This window comes from Coregonus lavaretus (assembly GCF_964263955.1).
Source record: "Coregonus lavaretus genome assembly, chromosome: 2".
In the NCBI taxonomy this organism is placed as follows: domain Eukaryota; kingdom Metazoa; phylum Chordata; class Actinopteri; order Salmoniformes; family Salmonidae; genus Coregonus; species Coregonus lavaretus.
In genome coordinates this window covers 1,291,538-1,318,247 of record NC_139989.1, presented here as the reverse complement: position 1 = coordinate 1,318,247, position 26,710 = coordinate 1,291,538, and the positions used below count along the sequence as shown (strand labels likewise).

General features: G+C 42.1%; 1 protein-coding gene across 1 annotated transcript in view; it reads left to right on the top strand.

Moving 5' to 3' along the window:
* Nucleotides 1–26,710, top strand: part of LOC311137335 (phosphate-regulating neutral endopeptidase PHEX-like) — a gene marked incomplete at both ends in the record, with an annotated part of 66,919 nt that overhangs the window by 19,141 nt on the left and 21,068 nt on the right. Inside the window, 8 exons of the mRNA XM_084171779.1 lie at nucleotides 20,055–20,123; nucleotides 20,219–20,335; nucleotides 20,419–20,502; nucleotides 21,600–21,739; nucleotides 21,967–22,060; nucleotides 22,193–22,321; nucleotides 23,313–23,414; nucleotides 23,496–23,573. Of these exons, the coding sequence (XP_084027905.1) occupies nucleotides 20,055–20,123; nucleotides 20,219–20,335; nucleotides 20,419–20,502; nucleotides 21,600–21,739; nucleotides 21,967–22,060; nucleotides 22,193–22,321; nucleotides 23,313–23,414; nucleotides 23,496–23,573 (813 nt within the window). The remainder of the gene's footprint in view (nucleotides 1–20,054; nucleotides 20,124–20,218; nucleotides 20,336–20,418; nucleotides 20,503–21,599; nucleotides 21,740–21,966; nucleotides 22,061–22,192; nucleotides 22,322–23,312; nucleotides 23,415–23,495; nucleotides 23,574–26,710) is intronic.

Below are 26,710 nucleotides of genomic sequence, written 5' to 3'. Positions count from 1 at the left end.
AGGTGTCTTTTATACTGATAACAAGTTCAAACAGGTGCCATTAATACAGGTAACGAGTGGAGGACAGAGGAGCCTCTTAAAGAAGAAGTTACAGGTCTGTGAGAGCCAGAAATCTTGCTTGTTTGTAGGTGACCAAATACTTATTTTCCACCATCATTTGCAAATATATTCATAAAAAATCCTACAATGTGATTTTCTGGAAAAAAAATTCTCAATTTGTCTGTCATAGTTGACGTGTACCTATGATGAAAATTACAGGCCTCTCTCATCTTTTTAAGTGGGAGAACTTGCACAATTGGTGGCTGACTAAATACTTTTTTTCCCCACTGTACTTGCGTGCTATTGTTTGTACAGATGAATGTGGTACCTTCAGGCATTTGGAAATTGCTCCGAAGGATGAACCAGACTTGTGGAGGTCTACACATTTTTTTTCCTGAGGTCTTGGCTGATTTCTTTTGATTTTCCCATGATGTCAAGCAAAGAGGCACTGAGTTTGAAGGTAGGCCTTGAAATACATCCACAGGTACACCTCCAATTGACTCAAATTATGTCAATTAGCCTATCAGAAGCTTCTAAAGCCATGACATCATTTTCTGGAATTTTCCAAGCTGTTTAAAGGCAAAGTCAACTTAGTGTATGTAAACTTCTGACCCACTGGAATTGTGATACAGTGAATTATAAGTGAAATAATCTGTCTGTCAACAATTGTTGGAAAACTTACTTGTGTCATGCACAAAGTAGATGTCCTAACCAACTTGCCAAAACTATATTTTGTTAACAAGACATTTGTAGAGTGGTTGAAAAACAAGTTTTAATGACTCCAACCTTAGTGTATGTAAACTTCCGACTTCAACTGTATGCTTAAAGTACTTTGCTTCCTCTTTCAAAATATCATTTGGTGAATCATGTGTGACTCCGTCATTTGTAACAAGTTTCAGTAAAACATTTTTGGTTACATTTCTATGTTGAAGATAAAAAAATAATTTGGTGCATTTTTCCCCATATTCCATCCAGTTCGCTTTATTTTTATAATATATTACACTTGATCTTTCTTGAATAAGTTCCTCCATTTCTTTTTGTTTTTCCTCTAACTTATTCTGAGCCTCTATATTACAGTTTTTATTGTTGTTTATCTGTACTGTTAGACCTTCCATTTCCTTTGTTAATATGGACTCTTTGGACCTAAATTGCTTTTGTTTCAGAGATTAATACTGAATTGGATGGCCTCTAAAGGCACATTTAAAAGTGTCCCATACAATAACGGAATCTGCTGTACCTATGTTATGTCGGAAAAAGTCAGTTATAAATTCTTCTGACCTAGTTAAAAACAAGTTATCATCCAATAGGCTTTGATGGCGCCGACGGAGATGGCGGCCTCGCAACTAGCTCTTAGGTGTAAGGTTCTGTAGTTGTTTTGTTAGTTCACCTTGAGGATTGTTTTGATCATGCGGACTGGGATATGTTCTGGGTAGCTTACGAAAATAATTTAGACGAATACACTGATACGATAATTGAGTTTATCAGCAAGTGTATAGGAGATGTCGTACCCACTGTAACTATTAAAACCTATCTTAACCAGAAACCGTGGATAGATGGAAGCATTTGCACAAAACTGAAAGCGCAAACCACTGCATTTAACCATGGCAAGTTGACTAGGAATATGGCAGAATACAAACAGTGTAGTTATTCCCTCCGTAAGGCAATCAAACAAGCAAAACGTCAGTATTGAGACAAAGTGGGGTCGCAATTCAACGGCTCAGACACGAGAATGTGGCAGGGTCTACAGACAATCACGGACTACAAAAAGGAAAATCAGCCACGTCGCCGAGACTGACGTCTTGCTTCCGGACAAGCTAAACACCTTCTTCGCCTGCTTTGAGGATAACACAGTGCCACCGCCTCGGCCCGCTACCAAGGACTGTGGGCTCTCCTTCTCCGTGGCCGACGTGAGTAAGACATTTAAACGTGTTAACCCTCGCAAGGCTGCCGGCCCAGATGGCATCCCTAGCCGCGTCCTCAGAGCATGTGCAGACCAGCTGGCTGATGTGTTTGTGGGCATATTCAATCTCTCCCTATCCCAGTCTGCGGTCCCCACATGCTTCAAGATGGCCACCATTGTTCTTGTACCCAAGAAAGCAAAGGTAACTGAACCAGGGACGGCTTGTTCAATAGGGCGATATGGGCGACGCACTGCCAAACGGGAAAAGGAAGGGATTTTTTTTCTAATCAATTATAAAAAAAAAAAATAATATATATATATATATTTTTTTTAAATAAATTTATACAAAATTATATCACGGCAACAGCAGTTATCAGTGTTCACGTCTGATCTGACAGCCACTAAATGTCAAATCAGGCTAAAGTCGTGCTTCAAATGGCCCCGCCCGTTTTTTGGGCGATTTCAGTCAGGTTGAAAATCGCCCAGAAGTCTCTCATAGCCTGTCATGTAAAATCTATTTTTTTCACATTTCAAAGCTTTCAATACATTCTCTATGGGTGTCTGTGGGCTTGCACTTACGCGCTTTCGTCATACATAACGTAACCACGAATGAACGTAACTAAGAAAAGACCAGGTAGCAGCCTCAATCAATTCACTACTACTATCAAAATGGCTAGGCTTCAGTCCAACTCGATTGTGTCTTTGAAAGAAGTTCCTTTTTGTCGGCGAACAAATTAAGATAAATTGGCAACGAAACAATTAGGACCTCCCAGACCAAATTTAATAATTCAACAGGTTTCTACTAAAGGCGGAAAGTCCTACACCCGAGGATTTTCCAAAAATTGGTACGAACGAAAAAAGACATTGCCACTCACTCAACTGGATGACGAGGGATACAGGCTAGCTGTCCGCCGCCACAACGATGAGGTTAGTGTTGATAATCACAAGTTTACTGGATGTGGATATGGTGTAATAAAGGCAGTTTATTCAGAGGTAAATATATCTGGAATCGCGTTCACGGACCCGTTCGTCAAACTCTTAGGGAGCTATAAATTAAGCCCCATTACTTACCATATCAGATAAGAGAAATTGCTGCAGCTACATATATTTTACATCCTGGCCCTACATAGTTCACTATTTGCATCACTTACCAAAATATTACATGTGGTCATATATGCTTGGAAAGTGGAGATGCCATAGAACGTCAAAAAAGTAAACATTGCTGGAGACACATTGTCGTTTTGGAGAAGACATCGCGTTTGCTAGCGAAGAGATTTGTTGTGGCAAATGAACTTGGCCTGGGAATTGCCAGGAACCTCACGATAAGATATATGCATCAGCATTGCGAGTCTCATGATTCTATACGTATTGCGATTCGATACTGTGATTTTATTGCGCACCATATGTCTGTTGCAGAGGGATCAGAAAGCCATGAGAACGAGTTTTGATCAGTCATGGAAATAAAAGTGCTGAAAACTAATTGGCTCCCAATGTGAAAAGATTGAGAACAAGCTATGAAGGAACAATAATGGTGTTTTGGTGCAGGTACAGCCAACTAGCGCTAAAATATTGCGATATTGTCAATACAGTATATCGTAAAGTATCACTATGTAACTCGATTTCTTTCACCCCAATCCCTCAAATTAACGGTAAATAACTGAATTGTTTGCCCCACATTTAGCTAAGATGATTAGCTAGCCAGCTAAAATGTTTTATTTAGTTAGCAGTCGCATCTACAATAGTTTACTGTCAATAACATGTCTCCAAAAATGACGTGGTGTCTCCAATTGTGTTGACATTTTACAATTGCAATGCGCATCCATGAGTATCCACTTTCTGTAGCTCAGCTGGTAGAGCATGGTGCTTGTAACGCCAAGGTAGTGGGTTCGATCCCCGGGACCACCCATACACAAAAATGTATGCACGCATGACTGTAAGTCGCTTTGGATAAAAGCGTCTGCTAAATGGCATATTATTATTATTATTATTATTATCTGAAGAGAGCCCCGAAACATTGTGTGCAGACATTTTATGCAATAAATGAAGTAGGTTCAATCTAGTAGTTCTGATCTTCTGATTGGTCCTGATGAGTTGGGCGAGGTCACCTCCAGGCTACTGTCACTGTTGCATTGGCTCTGAGTCGGGTTCTCTGTCTTCAAATGTTCAGCCTAAGAGAGGGGATTTTTGTGTGTGTGTGTGTGTGTGTTTAACAGTGATGATGTGTGTGTGTGTGTGTGTGTTTAACAGTGATGATGTGTGTGTGTGTGTGTTTGTGTGTGTGTGTGTCCTCAGAGCAAGAACTCGTGAGTTGGAAGAACTGAGAGGCCTATGGCGTGGGTGTTGTCCTTGGCCACCTGCTGACAAGGCTGACAAGATAGGACCCTTTTGTCCATTGTTATTGGATAGGAACAGAACTTATAACCAGCTCCTGACCTAAATAGATCTTAGCACAACATTTTACTCAACATATCATATTCCATATTCACTATAACAAATATATTTACTACGACATTAGCAAGAACCGCCACATCCTCAGCCGGCTAATCCAGTGTGTGAAGTTTTGCGGAGTGTTTGAGTTAGCTTTGCGAGGCAAAGATGAAACTGAGGGCTCCACCAACCCTGGTAAGCCAACACTTTTGAGATCAGTCAATAAATGCTTCTGGTATTGACTTATATGCTGCCCCTGTCTTCATGTTGTTGCTGGACATATCTTTTTTTTAAATGTGTGTAGGTCACCTAAATCATCAGAAAAATTGCCCCTCCTGAGAATTTTTTCAGGAGCCGCCACTGAACTGAACTAAACGACTTTCGTCCCCGTAGCACTCACCTCTGTCATCATGGTGCCTTCTAAGGATCCGACAGCGAGTGGGTAATCTGCCTCTACCATCGTAGAGTCATTGGATAACAAAATAGACAAACTAAGATCACAGATATCCTACCAACGGGATATAAAAAACTGTAATATCTTATGTTTCACCGAGTCGTGGCTGAACGACGACATGGATAACATACAGTTGGCGGAATATACTCTACATCGGCAAGATAGAAAAGCTGCCTCCGGTAAGACAAGGGGGGCGGTCTGTGTATATTTGTAAACAACAGCTGGTGCACGAAATCTAATATTAAGGAAGTCTCGAGGTTTTGCACGCCTGAGGTAGAGTATCTCATGATAAGCTGTAGACCACACTATTTACCAAGAGAGTTTTCATCTATATTTTTCTATCTACCACCACAAACCGATGCTGGCACTAAGACCGCACTCAATGAGCTGTAAAAGGCCATAAGCAAACAGGAAAACACTCATCCAGAGGTGGCGCTCCTAGTGACCGGGGACTTTAATGCAGGGAAACTTAAATCCGTTCTACCTAATTTCTACCAGCATGTTAAATGTGCAACCAGAGGAAAAATAACTCTAGACCACCTTTACTCCACACACAGCGACGCATACAAAGCACTCCCTCGCCCTCCATTTCGAAAATCTGACCATAACTCTATCCTCCTGATTCCTGCTTATAAGCAAAAACTAAACCAGGAAGTACCAGTGACTCGCTCAATACGGAAGTGGTCAGATGACGCAGATGCTACGCTACAGGACTGTTTTGCTAGCACAGAATGGAATATGTTCTGGGATTCTTCCGATGGCATTGAGGAGTACACCACATCAGTTACTGGCTTCATCAATAAGTGCATCGATGATGTCGTCCCCACAGTGACCGTACGTACATACCCCAACCAGAAGCCATGGATTACAGGCAACATCCGCACTGAGCTAAAGGGTAAAGGTGCCGCTTTCAAGGAGCGGGACTCTAATCCGGACGCTTATAAGAAATCTTGCTATGCCCTCAGACGAACCATCAAGCAGGCAAAGCGTACTACACCGGCTCCGACGCTGGTCGGATGTGGCAGGGCTTGAAAACTATTACAGACTACAAAGGGAAGCACAGCCGCGAGCTGCCCAGTGACACGAGCCTACCAGACGAGCTAAATTACTTCTATGCTCGCTTCAAGGCAAGCAAAACTGAAGCATGCATGAGAGCATCAGCTGTTCCGGATGACTGTGTGATCACGCTCTCCGTAGCCGATGTGAGTAAGACCTTTAAACAGGTCAACATTCACAAAGCCGCAGGGCCAGATGGATTACCAGGACGTGTACTCCGAGCATGCGCTGACCAACTGGCATGTGTCTTCAAAGACATTTTAAACCTGTTCCTGACTGAGTCTGTAATACAATATGTTTCAAGCAGACCACCATAGTCCCTGTGCCCAACTGGGCCCCGTTTAGCTCAGTTGGTAGAGCATGGCGCTTGCAACGCCAGGGTTGTGGGATCGATTCCCACAGGGGGCCAGTATGAAAATAAAATAAAAAATGTATGTACTCACTAACTGTAAGTCGCTCTGGATAAGAGCGTCTGCTAAATGACTAAAATGTAAAAATGTAACCTGCCTAAATGACTGCCGACCCCCGTAGCACTCACATCTGTAGCCATGAAGTGCTTTGAAAGGCTGGTCATGGCTCACATCAACACCATTATCCCAGAAACCCTAGACCCACTACAATTTGCATACCGCCCCAACAGATCAACAGATCTCTATTGCACTCTACATTGCCCTTTCCCACCTGGACAAAAGGAACACCTACTGTACATGAGAATGCTGTTCATTGACTACAGCTCAGCTCAGCGTTCAACACCATTGTGCCCTCAAAGCTCATCACTAAGCTAAGGACCCTGAGACTAAACACCTCCCTTTGCAACTGGATCCTGGACTTCCTGACGGGCCACTCCCAGGTGGTAAGCGTAGGTAACAACACATCTGCCACGCTGATCCTCAACACGGGGGCCTCTCAGGGGTGCGTGCTCAGTCCCCTCCTGTACTCCCTGTTCACTCATGACTGCATGGCCAGGCATGACTCCAACACCATCATTAAGTTTGCCGACGACACAACAGTGGTAGGCCTGATCACTGACAACGATGAGACAGCCTATAGGGAGGAGGCCAGAGACTTGGCCGTGTGGTGCCAGGATAACAACCACTCCCTCAACGTGACCAAGACAAAGGAGATGATTGTGGACTACAGGAAAAAGAAGAGGACCGAGTACGCCCCCATTCTCATCGACGGGGCTGTAGTGGAGCAGGTTGAGAGCTTCAAGTTCCTTGGTGTCCACATCACCAACAAACTATCATGGTCCAAACACACCAAGACAGTCGTGAAGAGGGCACAACAAAGCCTATTCCCCCTCAGGAGACTGAAAAAATTTGGCATGGGTCCTCAGATACTCAAAAGGTTCTACAGCTGCACCATTGAGAGCATTCTGACTGGTTGCATCACTGCCTGGTATGGCAACTGCTCAGCCTCCGACCGCAAGGCACTACAGAGGGTAGTGCGTATGGCCCAGTACATCACTGGGCTTAGCTTCCTGCCATCCAGGACCTCCATACCAGGCGGTGTCAGAGGAAGGCCCTAAAAATTGTCAAAGACTCCAGCCACCCTAGTCATAGACTGTTTTCTCTGCTACCGCACGGCAAGCGTTACCGGAGCGCCAAGTCTAGGTCCAAAAGGCTTCTGGTCCTCTGTAGCTCAGCTGGTAGAGCACGGCGCTTGTAACGCCAGGGTAGTGGGTTCGATCCCCGGGAGCAACCATACACAAAAAAAATTTATGCACGCATGACTGTAAGTCGCTTTGGATAAAAGCGTCTGCTAAATGGCATATTATTATTATTATTCTTAACAGCTTCTACCCCCAAGCCATAAGACTCCTGAACAGCTAATCAAATGGCTACCCAGACTATTTGCATTGCCCCCCCCCCCCACTACCTCTTTTATCTATGAATAGTCACTTTAATAACTCTACCTACATGTACATATTACCTCAATTACCTCGACTAACCTGTGCCGCCGCACATTGACTCTGTACCGGTACCCCCTGTATATAGCCTCGCTACTGTTATTTTACTGCTGCTCTTTAATTATTTTAATTTTTATTTTTATTTATTTTTGTATCTATTTTTTACTTAACAATTATTTTTCTTAAAACTGCATTGTTGTTAAGGGCTTGTAAGCATTTCACTGTATGGTCTACACCTGTTGTATTCGGCGGATGTGACAAATACAATTAGTTTTGATTTGATATTTTACATCATCCGTCTACCTTGAGGATCTGTTTGGACAATTTTCACATTCGGATCAAAATTACTGTTAATTAATATCATCACCCCTTTTGAATTTCTTTGCCCATGGGAGAAATATGTTTTGCCCCACCAGTCCCTTTTCCACACAACTTCATCTAAAATTGTTGAATGAGTTTCCTGTAAACAATAGATATTATATTCCTTCTCTTTTAGCAGGTAAATACTGATCGTCTTTTCTTATTATCTGCTAAGCCAATACAATTATAACTGGCTATACTTATTTCACCATTTACCATAATGAGATACAAGTTTCAAATCTATTTATCACAATATATGTTTGCAAACTCACCATTAAAAAGTACCATAGTGATTGAGTGTCCATATAGCTGTACCATGATATTTGCGTTGCTACTAAGTAAACCTCCAATTGTTCCCTACTATTCCACCCGCTAAAACCCCTCCCCATCCCAAGTTGGGTTGTTATCCCAGTGACCCGGCAGACCGCCCCCGTCCCCCCAGATCCCAAAGCCCCCGAGAAACCGGGACCCATCCTTCAAAAACAGCACACAGTGCCACCCACAGAACAGAAGCAGATTAACCACCAACATCATTTCCATCGCCCTCCCCTTGATTTGCATTATATATTTTTATATACAGTGGGGAAAGAAAGTATTTAGTCAGCCACCAATTGTGCAAGTTCTCCCACTTAAAAAGATGAGAGAGGCCTGTAATTTTCATCATAGGTACACATCAACTATGACAGACAAATTGAGAAAAAAAAATCCAGAATATCACATTGTAGAATTTTTAAGGAATTTATTTGCAAATTATGGTGGAAAATAAGTATTAGGTCCAAAGAGTCCATATTAACAAAGGAAATGGAAGGACTAACAGTACAGATAAACAACAATAAAACTGTAATATAGAGGCTCAGAATAAGTTAGAGGAAAAACAAAAAGAAATGGAGGAACTTATTCAAGAAAGATCAAGTGTAATATATTATAAAAATAAAGCGAACTGGATGGAATATGGGAAAAAATGCACCAAATTATTTTTTTTATCTTCAACATAGAAATGCTACCAAAAATGTTTTACTGAAACTTGTTACAAATGACGGAGTCACACATGATTCACCAAATGATATTTTGAAAGAGGAAGCAAAGTACTTTAAGCATACAGTTGAAGTCGGAAGTTTACATACACTAAGGTTGGAGTCATTAAAACTCGTTTTTCAACCACTCCACAAATGTCTTGTTAACAAAATATAGTTTTGGCAAGTTGGTTAGGACATCTACTTTGTGCATGACACAAGTAAGTTTTCCAACAATTGTTGACAGACAGATTATTTCACTTATAATTCACTGTATCACAATTCCAGTGGGTCAGAAGTTTACATACACTAAGTTGACTTTGCCTTTAAACAGCTTGGAAAATTCCAGAAAATGATGTCATGGCTTTAGAAGCTTCTGATAGGCTAATTGACATAATTTGAGTCAATTGGAGGTGTACCTGTGGATGTATTTCAAGGCCTACCTTCAAACTCAGTGCCTCTTTGCTTGACATCATAGGAAAATGAAAACAAATCATCCAAGACCTCAGAAAAAAAAAACTGTAGACCTCAACAAGTCTGGTTCATCCTTCGGAGCAATTTCCAAATGCCTGAAGGTACCACATTCATCTGTACAAACAATAGTACGCAAGTACAGTGGGGGAAAAAAGTATTTAGTCAGCCACCAATTGTGCAAGTTCTCCCACTTAAAAAGATGAGAGAGGCCTGTAATTTTCATCATAGGTACACGTCAACTATGACAGACAAATGTAGGAAAAAAAATCCAGAAAATCACATTGTAGGATTTTTTATGAATTTATTTGCAAATTATGGTGGAAAATAAGTATTTGGTCACATACAAACAACCAAGATTTCTGGCTCTCACAGACCTGTAACTTCTTCTTTAAGAGGCTCCTCTGTCCTCCACTCGTTACCTGTATTAATTTCACCTGTTTGAACTTGTTATCAGTATAAAAGACACCTGTCCACAACCTCAAACAGTCACACTCCAAACTCCACTATGGCCAAGACCAAAGAGCTGTCAAAGGACACCAGAAACAAAATTGTAGACCTGCACCAGGCTGGGAAGACTGAATCCGCAATAGGTAAGCAGCTTGGTTTGAAGAAATCAACTGTGGGAGCAATTATTAGGAAATGGAAGACATACAAGACCACTAATAATCTCCCTCGATCTGGGGCTCCACGCAAGATCTCACCCCGTGGGGTCAAAATGATCACAAGAACGGTGAGCAAAAATCCCAGAACCACACGGGGGGATCTAGTGAATGACCTGCAGAGAGCTGGGACCAAAGTAACAAAGCCTACCATCAGTAACACACTACGCCGCCAGGGACTCAAATCTTGCTGTGCCAGACTTGTCCCCCTGCTTAAGCCAGTACATGTCCAGGCCCGTCTGAAGTTTGCTAGAGTGCATTTGGATGATCCAGAAGAGGATTGGGAGAATGTCATATGGTCAGATGAAACCAAAATATAACTTTTTGGTAAAAACTCAACTCGTCGTGTTTGGAGGACAAAGAATGCTGAGTTGCATCCAAAGAACACCATACCTACTGTGAAGCATGAGGGTGGAAACATCATGCTTTGGGGCTGTTTTTCTGCAAAGGGACCAGGACGACTGATCCGTGTAAAGGAAAGAATGAATGGGGCCATGTATCGTGAGATTTTGAGTGAAAACCTCCTTCCATCAGCAAGGGCATTGAAGATGAAACGTGGCTGGGTCTTTCAGCATGACAATGATCCCAAACACACCGCTCGGGCAACGAAGGAGTGGCTTCGTAAGAAGCATTTCAAGGTCCTGGAGTGGCCTAGCCAGTATCCAGATCTCAACCCCATAGAAAATCTTTGGAGGGAGTTGAAAGTCTGTGTCGCCCAGCGACAGCCCCAAAACATCACTGCTCTAGAGGAGATCTGCATGGAGGAATGGGCCAAAATACCAGCAACAGTGTGTGAAAACCTTGTGCAGACTTACAGAAAACGTTTGACCTGTGTCATTGCCAACAAAGGGTATATAACAAAGTATTGAGAAACTTTTGTTATTGACCAAATACTTATTTTCCACCATAATTTGCTAATATATTCATTAAAAATCCTACAATGTGATTTTCTGGAGAAAAAATTCTCATTTTGTCTGTCATAGTTGACGTGTACCTATGATGAAAATTACAGGCCTCTCTCATCTTTTTAAGTGGGAGAACTTGCACAATTGGTGGCTGACTAAATACTTTTTTCCCCCACTGTATATATATAGCTATTAAAATATATATATTAAAAATCCTGCGTACCTTAATTTCCATAATTAACTAATAATATTCGTAATAATGCAATTCATGTAAAGGATAACCAGGATTGCCATTACAAAAATGTCATATTTGGCAAGCAATTATTATTTTAGCAAACAATTATTGTGATTCATCCTATATTGTCCCTAAAATCATTACCCCATAGCAACAGATGTGGGATACATACACACACACACACACACTCATACACACTCAACCTCTTTCCCCCACAAACAACGATTAGCTCTGATGCTCAACAGTTGTTCCATCCCAGAGCCCAACTCAAGAAAGGACTTGATTTAAGAATGCATAAACAGTTGCAGCTGTTTGAGAAGTCATGCAAAATTGAGCAAAAATGTGGAGGTTTGATGAACCAATGTCCAGTCCTATGTGATGGAGATCAGATACCCCCCCTTCCCCTGAAACACACATGCTGGTCCCCCATTGTGACCATTTTCCCAAGCATCTCCGTGCAGTCAGACCTTTGATTATTTTGTGCCACCAGGACCACAATAATAATAATAATAATATGCCATTTAGCAGACGCTTTTATCCAAAGCGACTTACAGTCATACGTGCATACATTTTTTGTGTATGGGTGGTCCCGGGGATCGAACCCACTACCTTGGCGTTACAAGTGCCGTGCTCTACCAGCTGAGCTACAGAGGACCACACAATAATATGCCCCCTCTCTGATTGTTCGAGTGTGACCCCCTCCCCATGGGTTACTGCAGCTAGTGTTGCCAGCACTGCCACTCCCTGGGTGGGGGCACCCCACCGGCTAGGTACAAGGTCGTAAAGGTTCTCATTAGTGGCTTTGAGAATTTCCTTGTATATTGTTATTACAAGGCCTGGTCCTACTACAGATAGATAATAATAAGTTATTACAAGGCCTGGTCCTACTACAGATAGATAATAATAAGTTATTACAAGGCCTGGTCCTACTACAGATAGATAATAATACGTTATTACAAGGCCTGGTCCTACTACAGATAGATAATAATACGTTATTACAAGGCCTGGTCCTACTACAGATAGATAATAATACGTTATTACAAGGCCTGGTCCTACTACAGATAGATAATAATACGTTATTACAAGGCCTGGTCCTACTACAGATAGATAATAATACGTTATTACAAGGCCTGGTCCTACTACAGATAGATAATAATAAGTTATTACAAGGCCTGGTCCTACTACAGATAGATAATAATACGTTATTACTAGGCCTGGTCCTACTACAGATAGATAATAATACGTTATTACTAGGCCTGGTCCTACTACAGATAGATAATAATACGTTATTACAAGGCCTGGTCCTACTACAGATAGATAATAATAAGTTATTACAAGGCCTGGTCCTACTACAGAATAATAAGTTATTACAAGGCCTGGTCCTACTACAGATAGATAATAATACGTTATTACAAGGCCTGGTCCTACTACAGATAGATAATAATACGTTATTACAAGGCCTGGTCCTACTACAGATAGATAATAATACGTTATTACAAGGCCTGGTCCTACTACAGATAGATAATAATAAGTTATTACAAGGCCTGGTCCTACTACAGATAGATAATAATACGTTATTACAAGGCCTGGTCCTACTACAGATAGATAATAATACGTTATTACAAGGCCTGGTCCTACTACAGATAGATAATAATACGTTATTACAAGGCCTGGTCCTACTACAGATAGATAATAATACGTTATTACTAGGCCTGGTCCTACTACAGATAGATAATAATACGTTATTACAAGGCCTGGTCCTACTACAGATAGATAATAATAAGTTATTACAAGGCCTGGTCCTACTACAGATAGATAATGATACGTTATTACAAGGCCTGGTCCTACTACAGATAGATAATAATACGTTATTACAAGGCCTGGTCCTACTTTGGATAGATAATAATAAGTTATTACAAGGCCTGGTCCTACTACAGATAGATAATAATACGTTATTACAAGGCCTGGTCCTACTACAGATAGATAATAATAAGTTATTACAAGGCCTGGTCCTACTACAGATAGATAATAATAAGTTATTACAAGGCCTGGTCCTACTACAGATAGATAATAATACGTTATTACAAGGCCTGGTCCTACTACAGATAGATAATAATACGTTATTACAAGGCCTGGTCCTACTACAGATAGATAATAATACGTTATTACAAGGCCTGGTCCTACTACAGATAGATAATAATACGTTATTACAAGGCCTGGTCCTACTACAGATAGATAATAATACGTTATTACAAGGCCTGGTCCTACTACAGATAGATAATAATAAGTTATTACAAGGCCTGGTCCTACTACAGATAGATAATAATACGTTATTACAAGGCCTGGTCCTACTACAGATAGATAATAATAAGTTATTACAAGGCCTGGTCCTACTACAGATAGATAATAATACGTTATTACAAGGCCTGGTCCTACTACAGATAGATAATAATAAGTTATTACAAGGCCTGGTCCTACTACAGATAGATAATAATAAGTTATTACAAGGCCTGGTCCTACTACAGATAGATAATAATACGTTGTTACAAGGCCTGGTCCTACTACAGATAGATAATAATACGTTATTACAAGGCCTGGTCCTACTACAGATAGATAATAATACGTTATTACAAGGCCTGGTCCTACTACAGATAGATAATAATAAGTTATTACAAGGCCTGGTCCTACTACAGATAGATAATAATACGTTATTACTAGGCCTGGTCCTACTACAGATAGATAATAATAAGTTATTACAAGGCCTGGTCCTACTACAGATAGATAATGATAAGTTATTACTAGGCCTGGTCCTACTACAGATATATAATAATAAGTTATTACAAGGCCTGGTCCTACTACAGATAGATAATAATAAGTTATTACAAGGCCTGGTCCTACTACAGATAGATAATAATACGTTATTACAAGGCCTGGTCCTACTACAGATAGATAATAATACGTTATTACAAGGCCTGGTCCTACTACAGATAGATAATAATACGTTATTACAAGGCCTGGTCCTACTACAGATAGATAATAATACGTTATTACAAGGCCTGGTCCTACTACAGATAGATAATAATAAGTTATTACAAGGCCTGGTCCTACTACAGATAGATAATAATAAGTTATTACAAGACCTGGTCCTACTACAGATAGATAATAATACGTTATTACAAGGCCTGGTCCTACTACAGATAGATAATAATAAGTTATTACAAGACCTGGTCCTACTACAGAATAATAAGTTATTACCTTTACATTTAAGTCATTTAGCAGACGCTCTTATCCAGAGCGACTTACAAATTGGTGCATTCAACTTAGGATAGCCAGTGGGACAACCACCTTTTTTTATGGGGGGGTGGGGGAGGGGGGGTAGAAGGATTACTTTATACTATTCCAGGTATTCCTTAAAGAGGTAGGGTTTCAAGTGTCTCCGGAAGGTGTTCAGTGACTCCGCTGTCCTGCCGTCGTGGGGAAGCTTGTTCCACCATTGGGTTGCCAGAGCAGCGAATAGCTTTGACTGGGCTGAGCGGGAACTGTGCTTCCGTAGAGGTAGGGGGGCCAGCAGGCCAGAGGTGGATGAACGCAGTGCCCTCGTTTGGGTGTAGGGTCTGATCAGAGCCTGAAGGTAAGGAGGTGCCGTTCCCCTCACAGCTCAGAAGGCAAGCACCATGGTTTTGTAGTAGATGCGAGCTTTAACTGGAAGCCAGTGGAGTGTGCGGAGGAGCGGGGTGACATGAGAGAACTTGGGAAGGTTGAACACTAGACGGGCTGCAGCGTTCTGGATAAGTTGTAGGGGTTTAATGGCACAGGCAGGAAGCCCAGCCAACAGCGAGTTGCAGTAATCCAGACGGGAGATGACAAGTGCCTGGATTAGGACCTGTGCCGCTTTCTGTGTAAGGTAGGGTCGTACACTGCGAATGTTGTAGAGCATGAACCTGCAGGATCGGGTCACTGCTTTGATGTTAGCGGAGAACGACAGGGTGTTCTCCAGGGTCACGCCAAGGTTCTTTGCACTCTGGGAGGAGGACACAATGGAGTTGTCAACCATGATGGTGAGATCATGGAGCGGGCAGTCCTTCCCCGGGAGGAAGAGCAGCTCCGTCTTGCCGAGGTTCAGCTTGAGGTGGTGATCCGACATCCACACTGATATGTCTGCCAGACATGCGATTCGCCACCTGGTTATCAGAAGGGGAAAAGGAGAAAATGAATTGTGTGTCGTCTGCGTAGCATTGATAGGAGAGACCATGTGAGGATATGACAGAGCCAAGTGACTTGGTGTATAGAGAGAATAGGAGAGGGCCTAGAACTGAGCCCTGGGGGACACCAGTGGTGAGAGCACGTGGTGCGGAGACAGATTCTCGCCACGCCACCAGGTAGGAGCGACCTGTCAAGTAGGACGTAATCCAAAAGTGAGCAGCGCCGGAGATGCCCAGCTCGGAGAGGGTGCAGAGGAGGATCTGATGGTTCACAGTATCAAAGGCAGTAGATAGGTCTAGAAGGATAAAAGCAGAGGAGAGCCTCCGTGACACAGAGAAGAGCAGTCTCAGTTGAATGACCAGTCTTGAAACCTGACTGGTTTGGATCAAGAAGGTCATTCTGAGAGAGATAGCAAGAGAGTTGGCTAAAGACGGCACGCTCAAGAGATTTGGAGAGAAAAGAAAGAAGGGTTACTGGTCTGTAGTTGTTGACATCGGAGGGATCGAGTGTAGGTTTTTTGAGGAGGGGTGCAACTCTCGCTCTCTTGAAGACGGAAGGGACATAGCCAGCAGTCAAGGATGAGTTGATGAGCGAGGTGAGGTAAGGGAGAAGGTCTACGGAAATGGTCTGGGGAAGAGAGGAGGGGATAGGGTCAAGCGGGCAGGTTGTTGGGTGGCCGGCCGTCACAATTTGCAAGATTTCATCTGGAGAGAGAGGGGAGAAAGAAGTCAAAGCATAGTGTAGGGCAGTGTGAGCAGGACCAGCAGTGTCATTTGACTTAACAAACGAGGATCGGATGTCGTCAACCTTCTTTTCAAAATGGTTGACGAAGTCATCCACAGAGAGGGAGAAGGGGGGGGGGGGGGGGGGGGGGGGGATTCAGCAGGGAGGAGAAGGTGGCAAAGAGCTTCCTAGGGTTAGAGGCAGATGCTTGGAATTTAGAGTGGTAGAAAGTGGCCTTAGCAGCAGAAACAGATGAAGAAAATGTAGAGAGGAGGGAGTGAAAAGATGCCAGGTCCGCAGGGAGTCTAGTTTTCCTCCATTTCCGCTCGGCTGCCCGGAGCCCTGTTCTGTGAGATCGCAATGAGTCATCAAGCCACGGAGCAGGAGGGGAGGACCGAGCCGGCCGGGAGGATTGGGGACATAGAGAGTTAAAAGATGCAGAAAGGGAGGAGAGGAGGGTTGAGGAGGCAGAATCAGGAGATCGGAGGGAGAAGGATTTAGCAGAGGGAAGAGTTGATAGGATGGAAGAGGAGAGAGTAGCGGGAGAGAGAGAGCGAAGGTTGCGACGGCACATTACCATCTGAGTAGGGGCAGAGTGAGTAGTGTTGGAGGAGAGCGAGAGAGAAAAGGATACCAAGTAGTGGTCGGAGACTTGGAGAGAGTTGCAGTGAGATTAGTAGAAGAACAGCATCTAGTAAAGATTAGGTCAAGCGTATTGCCTGCCTTGTGAATAGGGGTGGACGGTGAGAGGGTGAGGTCAAAAGAGGAAAGGAGTGGAAAGAAGGGGGCAGAGAGAAATGAGTCAAAGGCAGACGTAGGGAGGTTAAAGTCACCCAGAACTGTGAGGGGTGAGCCATCCTCAGGAAAGGAACTTATCAAGGCATCAAGCTCATTGATGAACTCTCCAAGGGAACCTGGAGGGCGATAAATGATAAGGATGTTAAGCTTGAATGGGCTAGTGACTGTGACAGCATGGAATTCAAATGAGGAGAGAATGTCCACTTGGGAGAGATGAGGATTCCTTTGCCACCGCTAGCTAGCACAAAGTCAGTCATGCTAGCTACACAAGTGGACTACACATCTCGAATGTTCCGAAAGTGAAGCTTTACTTAGAAAAATTCTCATTGACTAAAATGATATTGTATTTCGTTGCTACAGTACTGCTAGCTGGTAGTGTTGGCTAGCTAGCAATGGCTGCGGTGTTGACTTTGTTTGAAAAAATGGCGTCGCTGCGAACGAATGGTAGCTGGCTAGCTAACCTCGATAGTTTCTCTATACTACACCTTTATCTTTGATACAAAGACAACTATGTAGCTAGCTAACATTTCACTAATCAAATCGTTCCATTGTAATGTAATGTGTCATATTACCTGCAGAGTAAGGTACAGCATGACGACTCACTCCAACTCCAACTCATGCTCATGCTTATTACAGGGTCTGGTCCAACTACAGAATGATAAGTTGTTACAGGGTCTGGTCCAACTACAGAATGATAAGTTGTTACAGGGTCTGGTCCAACTACAGAATGATAAGTTATTACAGGGTCTGGTCCAACTACAGAATGATAAGTTATTACAGGGTCTGGCCCAACTACAGTATGATAAATTATTACAAGGCCTAGTCCAACCAGAGAATGTAATACAAGGCCTGGTCCAACCAGAGAATGTAATACAAGGCCTGGTCCAACTACAGTATGATAAGGTATTACAAGACCTGGTCCAACTACAGAATGTATTACTAGGCCTGGTCCAACTACATAATGTATTACTAGGCCTGGTCCAACCAGAGAATGTAATACTAGGCCTGGTCCAACCAGAGAATGTATTACTAGGCCTGGTCCAACCAGAGAATGTAATACTAGGCCTGGTCCAACTACAGTATGATAAGGTATTACAAGACCTGGTCCAACTACAGTATGATAAGGTATTACAAGACCTGGTCCAACTACAGAATGTATTACTAGGCCTGGTCCAACCAGAGAATATAATACTAGGCCTGGTCCAACTACAGTATGATAAGGTATTACAAGACCTGGTCCAACTACAGTATGATAAGGTATTACAAGACCTGGTCCAACTACAGAATGTATTACTAGGCCTGGTCCAACCAGAGAATGTAATACTAGGCCTGGTCCAACTACAGAATGTATTACTAGGCCTGGTCCAACTACAGAATGTATTACTAGGCCTGGTCCAACCAGAGAATGTAATACTAGGCCTGGTCCAACTACAGAATGTATTACTAGGCCTGGTCCAACCAGAGAATGTATTACTAGGCCTGGTCCAACCAGAGAATGTATTACTAGGCCTGGTCCAACCAGAGAATGTATTACTAGGCCTGGTCCAACCAGAGAATGTAATACAAGGCCTGGTCCAACTACAGTATGATAAGGTATTACAAGACCTGGTCCAACTACAGAATGTAATACTAGGCCTGGTCCAACTACAGAATGTATTACTAGGCCTGGTCCAACTACAGAATGTATTACTAGGCCTGGTCCAACCAGAGAATGTATTACTAGGCCTGGTCCAACTACAGAATGTAATACTAGGCCTGGTCCAACCAGAGAATGTATTACTAGGCCTGGTCCAACTACAGAATGTATTACTAGGCCTGGTCCAACTACAGAATGTATTACTAGGCCTGGTCCAACCAGAAAATGTATTACTAGGCCTGGTCCAACTACAGAATGTATTACTAGGCCTGGTCCAACTACAGAATGTATTACTAGGCCTAGTCCAACTACAGAATGTATTACTAGGCCTGGTCCAACTACAGAATGTAATACTAGGCCTGGTCCAACCAGAGAATGTATTACTAGGCCTGGTCCAACTACAGAATGTAATACTAGGCCTGGTCCAACTACAGAATGTATTACTAGGCCTAGTCCAACTACAGAATGTATTACTAGGCCTGGTCCAACCAGAGAATGTAATACTAGGCCTGGTCCAACCAGAGAATGTATTACTAGGCCTGGTCCAACTACAGAATGTATTACTAGGCCTGGTCCAACCAGAGAATGTAATACTAGGCCTGGTCCAACTACAGAATGTATTACTAGGCCTGGTCCAACTACAGAATGTATTACTAGGCCTAGTCCAACTACAGAATGTATTACTAGGCCTGGTCCAACTACAGAATGTAATACTAGGCCTGGTCCAACTACAGAATGTATTACTAGGCCTAGTCCAACTACAGAATGTATTACTAGGCCTGGTCCAACTACAGAATGTATTACTAGGCCTAGTCCAACTACAGAATGTATTACTAGGGCTGGTCCAACCAGAGAATGTAATACTAGGCCTGGTCCAACCAGAGAATGTATTACTAGGCCTGGTCCAACTACAGAATGTATTACTAGGCCTGGTCCAACCAGAGAATGTATTACTAGGCCTGGTCCAACTACAGAATGTAATACTAGGCCTGGTCCAACTACAGAATGTATTACTAGGCCTAGTCCAACTACAGAATGTATTACTAGGCCTGGTCCAACTACAGAATGTATTACTAGGCCTAGTCCAACTACAGAATGTATTACTAGGCCTGGTCCAACTACATAATGTAATACTAGGCCTGGTCCAACCAGAGAATGTATTACTAGGCCTGGTCCAACCAGAGAATGTATTACTAGGCCTGGTCCAACCAGAGAATGTATTACTAGGCCTGGTCCAACCAGCTTATCATTCTGTCTCTGTAGTTGGACCAAGCGTCTCTGTCTCTCTCCTCCAGAGATGATTACATCACCAACACCACCAGCGCTCAGGCAGTAAGTCAACAAAAACGTTCTTAAACTTGAATTCCATATTTATACGCCATGCTTATAAAACATATGGACCTATGTATACGTGTGTGTCTGTGTAGTATCGTAGTGCTCTTCTAAACCTCATGGTGGACGTAGCAGTGATGTTAGGAGCTCCACTGGAAGCAGCTGAGATTCAGATGAGAGAAGCACTGGCCTTTGAGACCAAACTGGCCCAGGTGTGTGTGTATAGGTGTAAGCGTGTGGATGCTCCTGTGTGTGTGTGTGTTTTCTGTGTTGTGACTTCTTTTATTCTGTGTAGATTGTGATTCCATTCGAGAACCGGACCAGTGAGAACATGTACAACAGATACACCATCTCCCGTCTCCACCGCTCCATACCACAGGTACCCATCCTCTCTCTCTCCACCGCTCCATACCACAGGTACGCATCCTCTCTCTCTCCACCGCTCCATACCACAGGTACCCATCCTCTCTCTCTCCACCGCTCCATACCACAGGTACCCATCCTCTCTCTATCCACTGCTCCACAGGTACCCATCCTCTCTCTATCCACTGCTCCACAGGTACCCATCCTCTCTCTATCCACCGCTCCATACCACAGGTACCCATCCTCTCTCTATCCACCGCTCCATACCACAGGTACCCATCCTCTATCTATCCACTGCTCCACAGGTACCCATCCTCTCTCTATCCACTGCTCCACAGGTACCCATCCTCTCTCTATCCACTGCTCCACAGGTACCCATCCTCTCTCTATCCACTGCTCCACAGGTACCCATCCTCTCTCTATCCACTGCTCCACAGGTACCCATCCTCTCTCTATCCACTGCTCCACAGGTACCCATCCTCTCTCTATCCACCGCTCCATACCACAGGTACCCATCCTCTCTCTATCCACTGCTCCACAGGTACCCATCCTCTATCTCTCCACCGCTCCATACCACAGGTACCCATCCTCTCTCTCTCCACCGCTCCATACCACAGGTACCCATCCTCTCTCTATCCACTGCTCCACAGGTACCCATCCTCTATCTCTCCACTGCTCCATACCACAGGTACCCATCCTCTCTCTCTCCACCGCTCCATACCACAGGTACCCATCCTCTCTCTATCCACTGCTCCACAGGTACCCATCCTCTATCTATCCACTGCTCCACAGGTACCCATCCTCTCTCTATCCACTGCTCCACAGGTACCCATCCTCTCTCTCTCCACTGCTCCATACCACAGGTACCCATCCTCTCTCTATCCACTGCTCCACAGGTACCCATCCTCTATCTATCCACTGCTCCACAGGTACCCATCCTCTCTCTATCCACTGCTCCACAGGTACCCATCCTCTCTCTATCCACTGCTCCACAGGTACCCATCCTCTCTCTCTCTCTCTCTCTCTCTCTCTTATGTGTGTTTCTCAGTTTCTCAATCTCCCTCTGTGTGTGTGTGTGTGTGTGTGTGTGTGTGTGTGTGTGTGTGTGTGTAGTTTGACTGGTTGTCATTTGTGAAGTCAGTAGTAGAGTCAACAGGAGAAGGTGGGTCTGTCTACTCCTCTGAGCCAGTGATCGTCCGCGTCCCTACCTACTTAAAACAGCTGTTTAAACTAATCAACACCACTGAACCCAGGTACACACACACACACACACACACACACACTATCGGACAGTTAGTAACTATGTCATATGGTTTCTATATGGTTTCTATAGGACAGTTAGTAACTATGTCATATTGTTTCTATAGGAAAGTAAGTAACTATGTCATATTGTTTCATTAGGAAAGTAAGTAACTATGTCATATTGTTTCTATAGGAACGTAAGTAACTATGTCATATTGTTTCTATATGGTTTCTATAGGACAGTTAGTAACTATGTCATATGGAGGACAGTATTCTCCAAGATCACAACTCTCAGCCGACGCTTCTTATACAGATACCTGGACTTCACACGGGTCTGTACCATAAACAGATATACACGCGCACTGATCATACCTATCCAAACACATACACCATCACACACACACTCACACACACAGACACAGACACACACACTCATATATCAGTATTGACCTGTGTATTTTTAGGTAACCACAGGAACGTCCTCCCTGACCCCTCGTTGGGATAAGTGTGTAAACCATGTAGAGAACTCTCTGGTGTACGCCACCGGGCGACTCTTCATCAACACACACTTCCAGGAGGACAAGAAACACATGGTATGTGTGTGTGTTTCTGTGTGTGTGTGTGTGTTTCTCTGTGTGTGTGTGGGTGTGTGTGTGTGTGTTTCTCTGTGTGGGTGTGTGTGTGTGTGTGTTTCTCTGTGTGTGTGTGTGTGGGTGTGTGTGTGTGTGTTTCTCTGTGTGGGTGTGTGTGTGTGTTTCTCTGTGTGTGTGTGTGTGGGTGTGTGTGTGTGTTTCTCTGTGTGGGTGTGTGTGTGTGTGTGTTTCTCTGTGTGTGTGTGGGTGTGGGTGTGTGTTTCTCTGTGTGTGTGTGGGTGTGTGTGTGTGTTTCTCTGTGTGTGTGTGTGTGTGTGTGTGTGGGTGTGTGTGTGTGTGTGTGTGGGTGTGTGTGTGTGTTTCTCTGTGTGTGTGTTTCTCTGTGTGTGTGTGTTTCTGTGTGTGTGTGTGTTTCTCTGTGTGTGTGTGTGTGGGTGTGTATGTGTGTTTCTCTGTGTGTGTGTGTGTGTGTGTGGGTGTGTGCGTGTGTTTCAGTGTGTGTTTCTGTGTGTGTGTGTGTGTGTGTGTGTGTGTGTGTGTGTTTCTCTGTGTGGGTGTGTGTGTGTGTGTGTTTCTCTGTGTGTGTGTGGGTGTGGGTGTGTGTTTCTCTGTGTGTGTGTGGGTGTGTGTGTGTGTTTCTCTGTGTGTGTGTGTGTGTGTGTGTGGGTGTGTGTGTGTGTGTGTGTGTGGGTGTGTGTGTGTGTTTCTCTGTGTGTGTGTGTTTCTCTGTGTGTGTGTGTTTCTGTGTGTGTGTGTGTTTCTCTGTGTGTGTGTGTGTGGGTGTGTGTGTGTGTGTTTCTCTGTGTGTGTGTGTGTGTGTGTGTGTGTGTGGGTGTGTGCGTGTGTTTCTGTGTGTGTTTCTGTGTGTGTGTGTGTGTGTGTGTGTGTGTGTGTGTTTCTGTGTGTGTGTGTGTGTGTGTGTGTGTGTGTGTGTGTGTGAGTGTATTTCTGTGTGTGTGGATAGGTTTGATCAGTGTGTGCGTGTGTGTAGATGGAGGAGCTGATAGAAGGAGTTCGCTGGGCGTTCATCAACATGCTGGAGAGACACAACTACTGGATGGATGGACGTACCAAGAAGAAAGCTATAGAAAAGGTGTCTGTCTGTCTGTCAGTCTAGCTTGTCCGTCCGTCCATCTTAATCCAAAACACTGACGTGTCTCTCTGTGTCTCTCAGGCCCAGTCTGTCCTGGCTAAGGTTGGCTATCCTGAGTTCATACTGAATGACACCTACATCAACCAAGACATAAAACAGGTTTAACCTGTGTGTGTTTATTCACATTAGTGACTGTATATCAGTGTCTGTACTCGTGTGTATTTGTGTCTGTACTAATTTGTGTATTTGTGTGTGTGTCTGTACTCATTTGTGTATTTGTGTCTGTACTCATGTGTGTATTTGTGTCTGTACTCATTTGTGTATTTGTGTGTGTGTGTGTACTAATTTGTGTATTTGTGTGTGTGTGTACTAATTTGTGTATTTGTGTCTGTACTCATTTGTGTATTTGTGTGTGTGTGTACTAATTTGTGTATTTGTGTGTGTGTGTACTAATTTGTGTATTTGTGTGTGTGTGTACTAATTTGTGTATTTGTGTGTGTGTGTACTAATTTGTGTATTTGTGTGTGTGTCTGTACTCATTTGTGTATTTGTATGTGTGTGTACTAATTTGTGTATTTGTGTGTGTGTGTACTAATTTGTGTATTTGTGTCTGTACTCATTTGTGTATTTGTGTGTGTGTGTGTACTAATTTGTGTATTTGTGTGTGTGTGTGTGTATACTAATTTGTGTATTTGTGTATTTGTGTGTGTACTAATTTGTGTATTTGTGTGTGTGTGTACTAATTTGTGTATTTGTGTGTGTGTCTGTACTCATTTGTGTATTTGTGTGTGTGTGTGTACTAATTTGTGTATTTGTGTATTTGTGTGTGTACTAATTTGTGTATTTGTGTGTGTGTGTACTAATTTGTGTATTTGTGTGTGTGTGTGTATACTAATTTGTGTATTTGTGTGTGTGTATACTAATTTGTGTATTTGTGTGTGTGTGTATACTAATTTGTGTATTTGTGTGTGTACTAATTTGTGTATTTGTGTGTGTGTGTACTAATTTGTGTATTTGTGTGTGTGTGTGTACTAATTTGTGTATTTGTGTGTGTGTGTACTAATTTGTGTATTTGTGTGTGTGTGTGTACTAATTTGTGTATTTGTGTCTGTACTCATTTGTGTATTTGTGTGTGTGTATACTAATTTGTGTATGTGTGTGTGTGTGTATACTAATTTGTGTATTTGTGTGTGTACTAATTTGTGTATTTGTGTGTGTGTGTGTACTAATTTGTGTATTTGTGTGTGTGTGTATACTAATTTGTGTATTTGTGTGTGTGTGTGTATACTAATTTGTGTATTTGTGTGTGTGTGTATACTAATTTGTGTATTTGTGTGTGTGTATACTAATTTGTGTATTTGTGTGTGTGTATACTAATTTGTGTATTTGTGTGTGTGTGTGTATACTAATTTGTGTATTTGTGTGTGTGTATACTAATTTGTGTATTTGTGTGTGTGTGTGTATACTAATTTGTGTATTTGTGTGTGTGTATACTAATTTGTGTATTTGTGTGTGTGTGTGTATACTAATTTGTGTATTTGTGTGTGTACTAATTTGTGTATTTGTGTGTGTGTGTATATGTACTAATTTGTGTATTCGTGTGTGTGTGTGTATACTAATTTGTGTATTTGTGTGTGTGTGTATACTAATTTGTGTATTTGTGTGTGTACTAATTTGTGTATTTGTGTGTGTGTGTGTGTGTATACTAATTTGTGTATTTGTGTGTGTGTGTGTATACTAATTTGTGTATTTGTGTGTGTGTGTGTATACTAATTTGTGTATTTGTGTGTGTGTATACTAATTTGTGTATTTGTGTGTGTGTGTATACTAATTTGTGTATTTGTGTGTGTGTATACTAATTTGTGTATTTGTGTGTGTGTGTATACTAATTTGTGTATTTGTGTGTGTACTAATTTGTGTATTTGTGTGTGTGTGTGTGTATACTAATTTGTGTATTTGTGTGTGTGTGTGTATACTAATTTGTGTATTTGTGTGTGTGTATACTAATTTGTGTATTTGTGTGTGTGTGTATACTAATTTGTGTATTTGTGTGTGTGTGTATACTAATTTGTGTATTTGTGTGTGTACTAATTTGTGTATTTGTGTGTGTGTGTGTGTATACTAATTTGTGTATTTGTGTGTGTGTGTGTATACTAATTTGTGTATTTGTGTGTGTGTATACTAATTTGTGTATTTGTGTGTGTGTGTATACTAATTTGTGTATTTGTGTGTGTACTAATTTGTGTATTTGTGTGTGTGTGTGTACTAATTTGTGTATGTGTGTGTGTGTCTGTACTCATTTGTGTATGTGTGTGTGTTTGTACTAATTTGTGTATGTGTGTGTGTGTCTGTACTCATTTGTGTATGTGTGTGTGTTTGTACTAATTTGTGTATTTGTGTGTGTGTATACTAATTTGTGTATTTGTGTGTGTGTGTGTATACTAATTTGTGTATTTGTGTGTGTGTATACTAATTTGTGTATTTGTGTGTGTGTGTATACTAATTTGTGTATTTGTGTGTGTACTAATTTGTGTATTTGTGTGTGTGTCTGTACTCATTTGTGTATGTGTGTGTGTTTGTACTAATTTGTGTATTTGTGTGTGTGTATACTAATTAGTGTATTTGTGTGTGTGTGTATACTAATTTGTGTATTTGTGTGTGTGTATACTAATTTGTGTATTTGTGTGTGTGTGTATACTAATTTGTGTATTTGTGTGTGTACTAATTTGTGTATTTGTGTGTGTGTGTGTATGTACTAATTTGTGTATTCGTGTGTGTGTGTGTATACTAATTTGTGTATTTGTGTGTGTGTATACTAATTTGTGTATTTGTGTGTGTACTAATTTGTGTATTTGTGTGTGTGTGTGTGTGTATACTAATTTGTGTATTTGTGTGTGTGTGTGTATACTAATTTGTGTATTTGTGTGTGTGTATACTAATTTGTGTATTTGTGTGTGTGTGTATACTAATTTGTGTATTTGTGTGTGTACTAATTTGTGTATTTGTGTGTGTGTGTATACTAATTTGTGTATTTGTGTGTGTGTATACTAATTTGTGTATTTGTGTGTGTGTGTATACTAATTTGTGTATTTGTGTGTGTACAAATTTGTGTATTTGTGTGTGTGTGTATACTAATTTGTGTATTTGTGTGTGTACTAATTTGTGTATTTGTGTGTGTGTGTGTTTGTACTAATTTGTGTATTTGTGTGTGTGTGTGTATACTAATTTGTGTATTTGTGTGTGTGTATACTAATTTGTGTATTTGTGTGTGTGTGTATACTAATTTGTGTATTTGT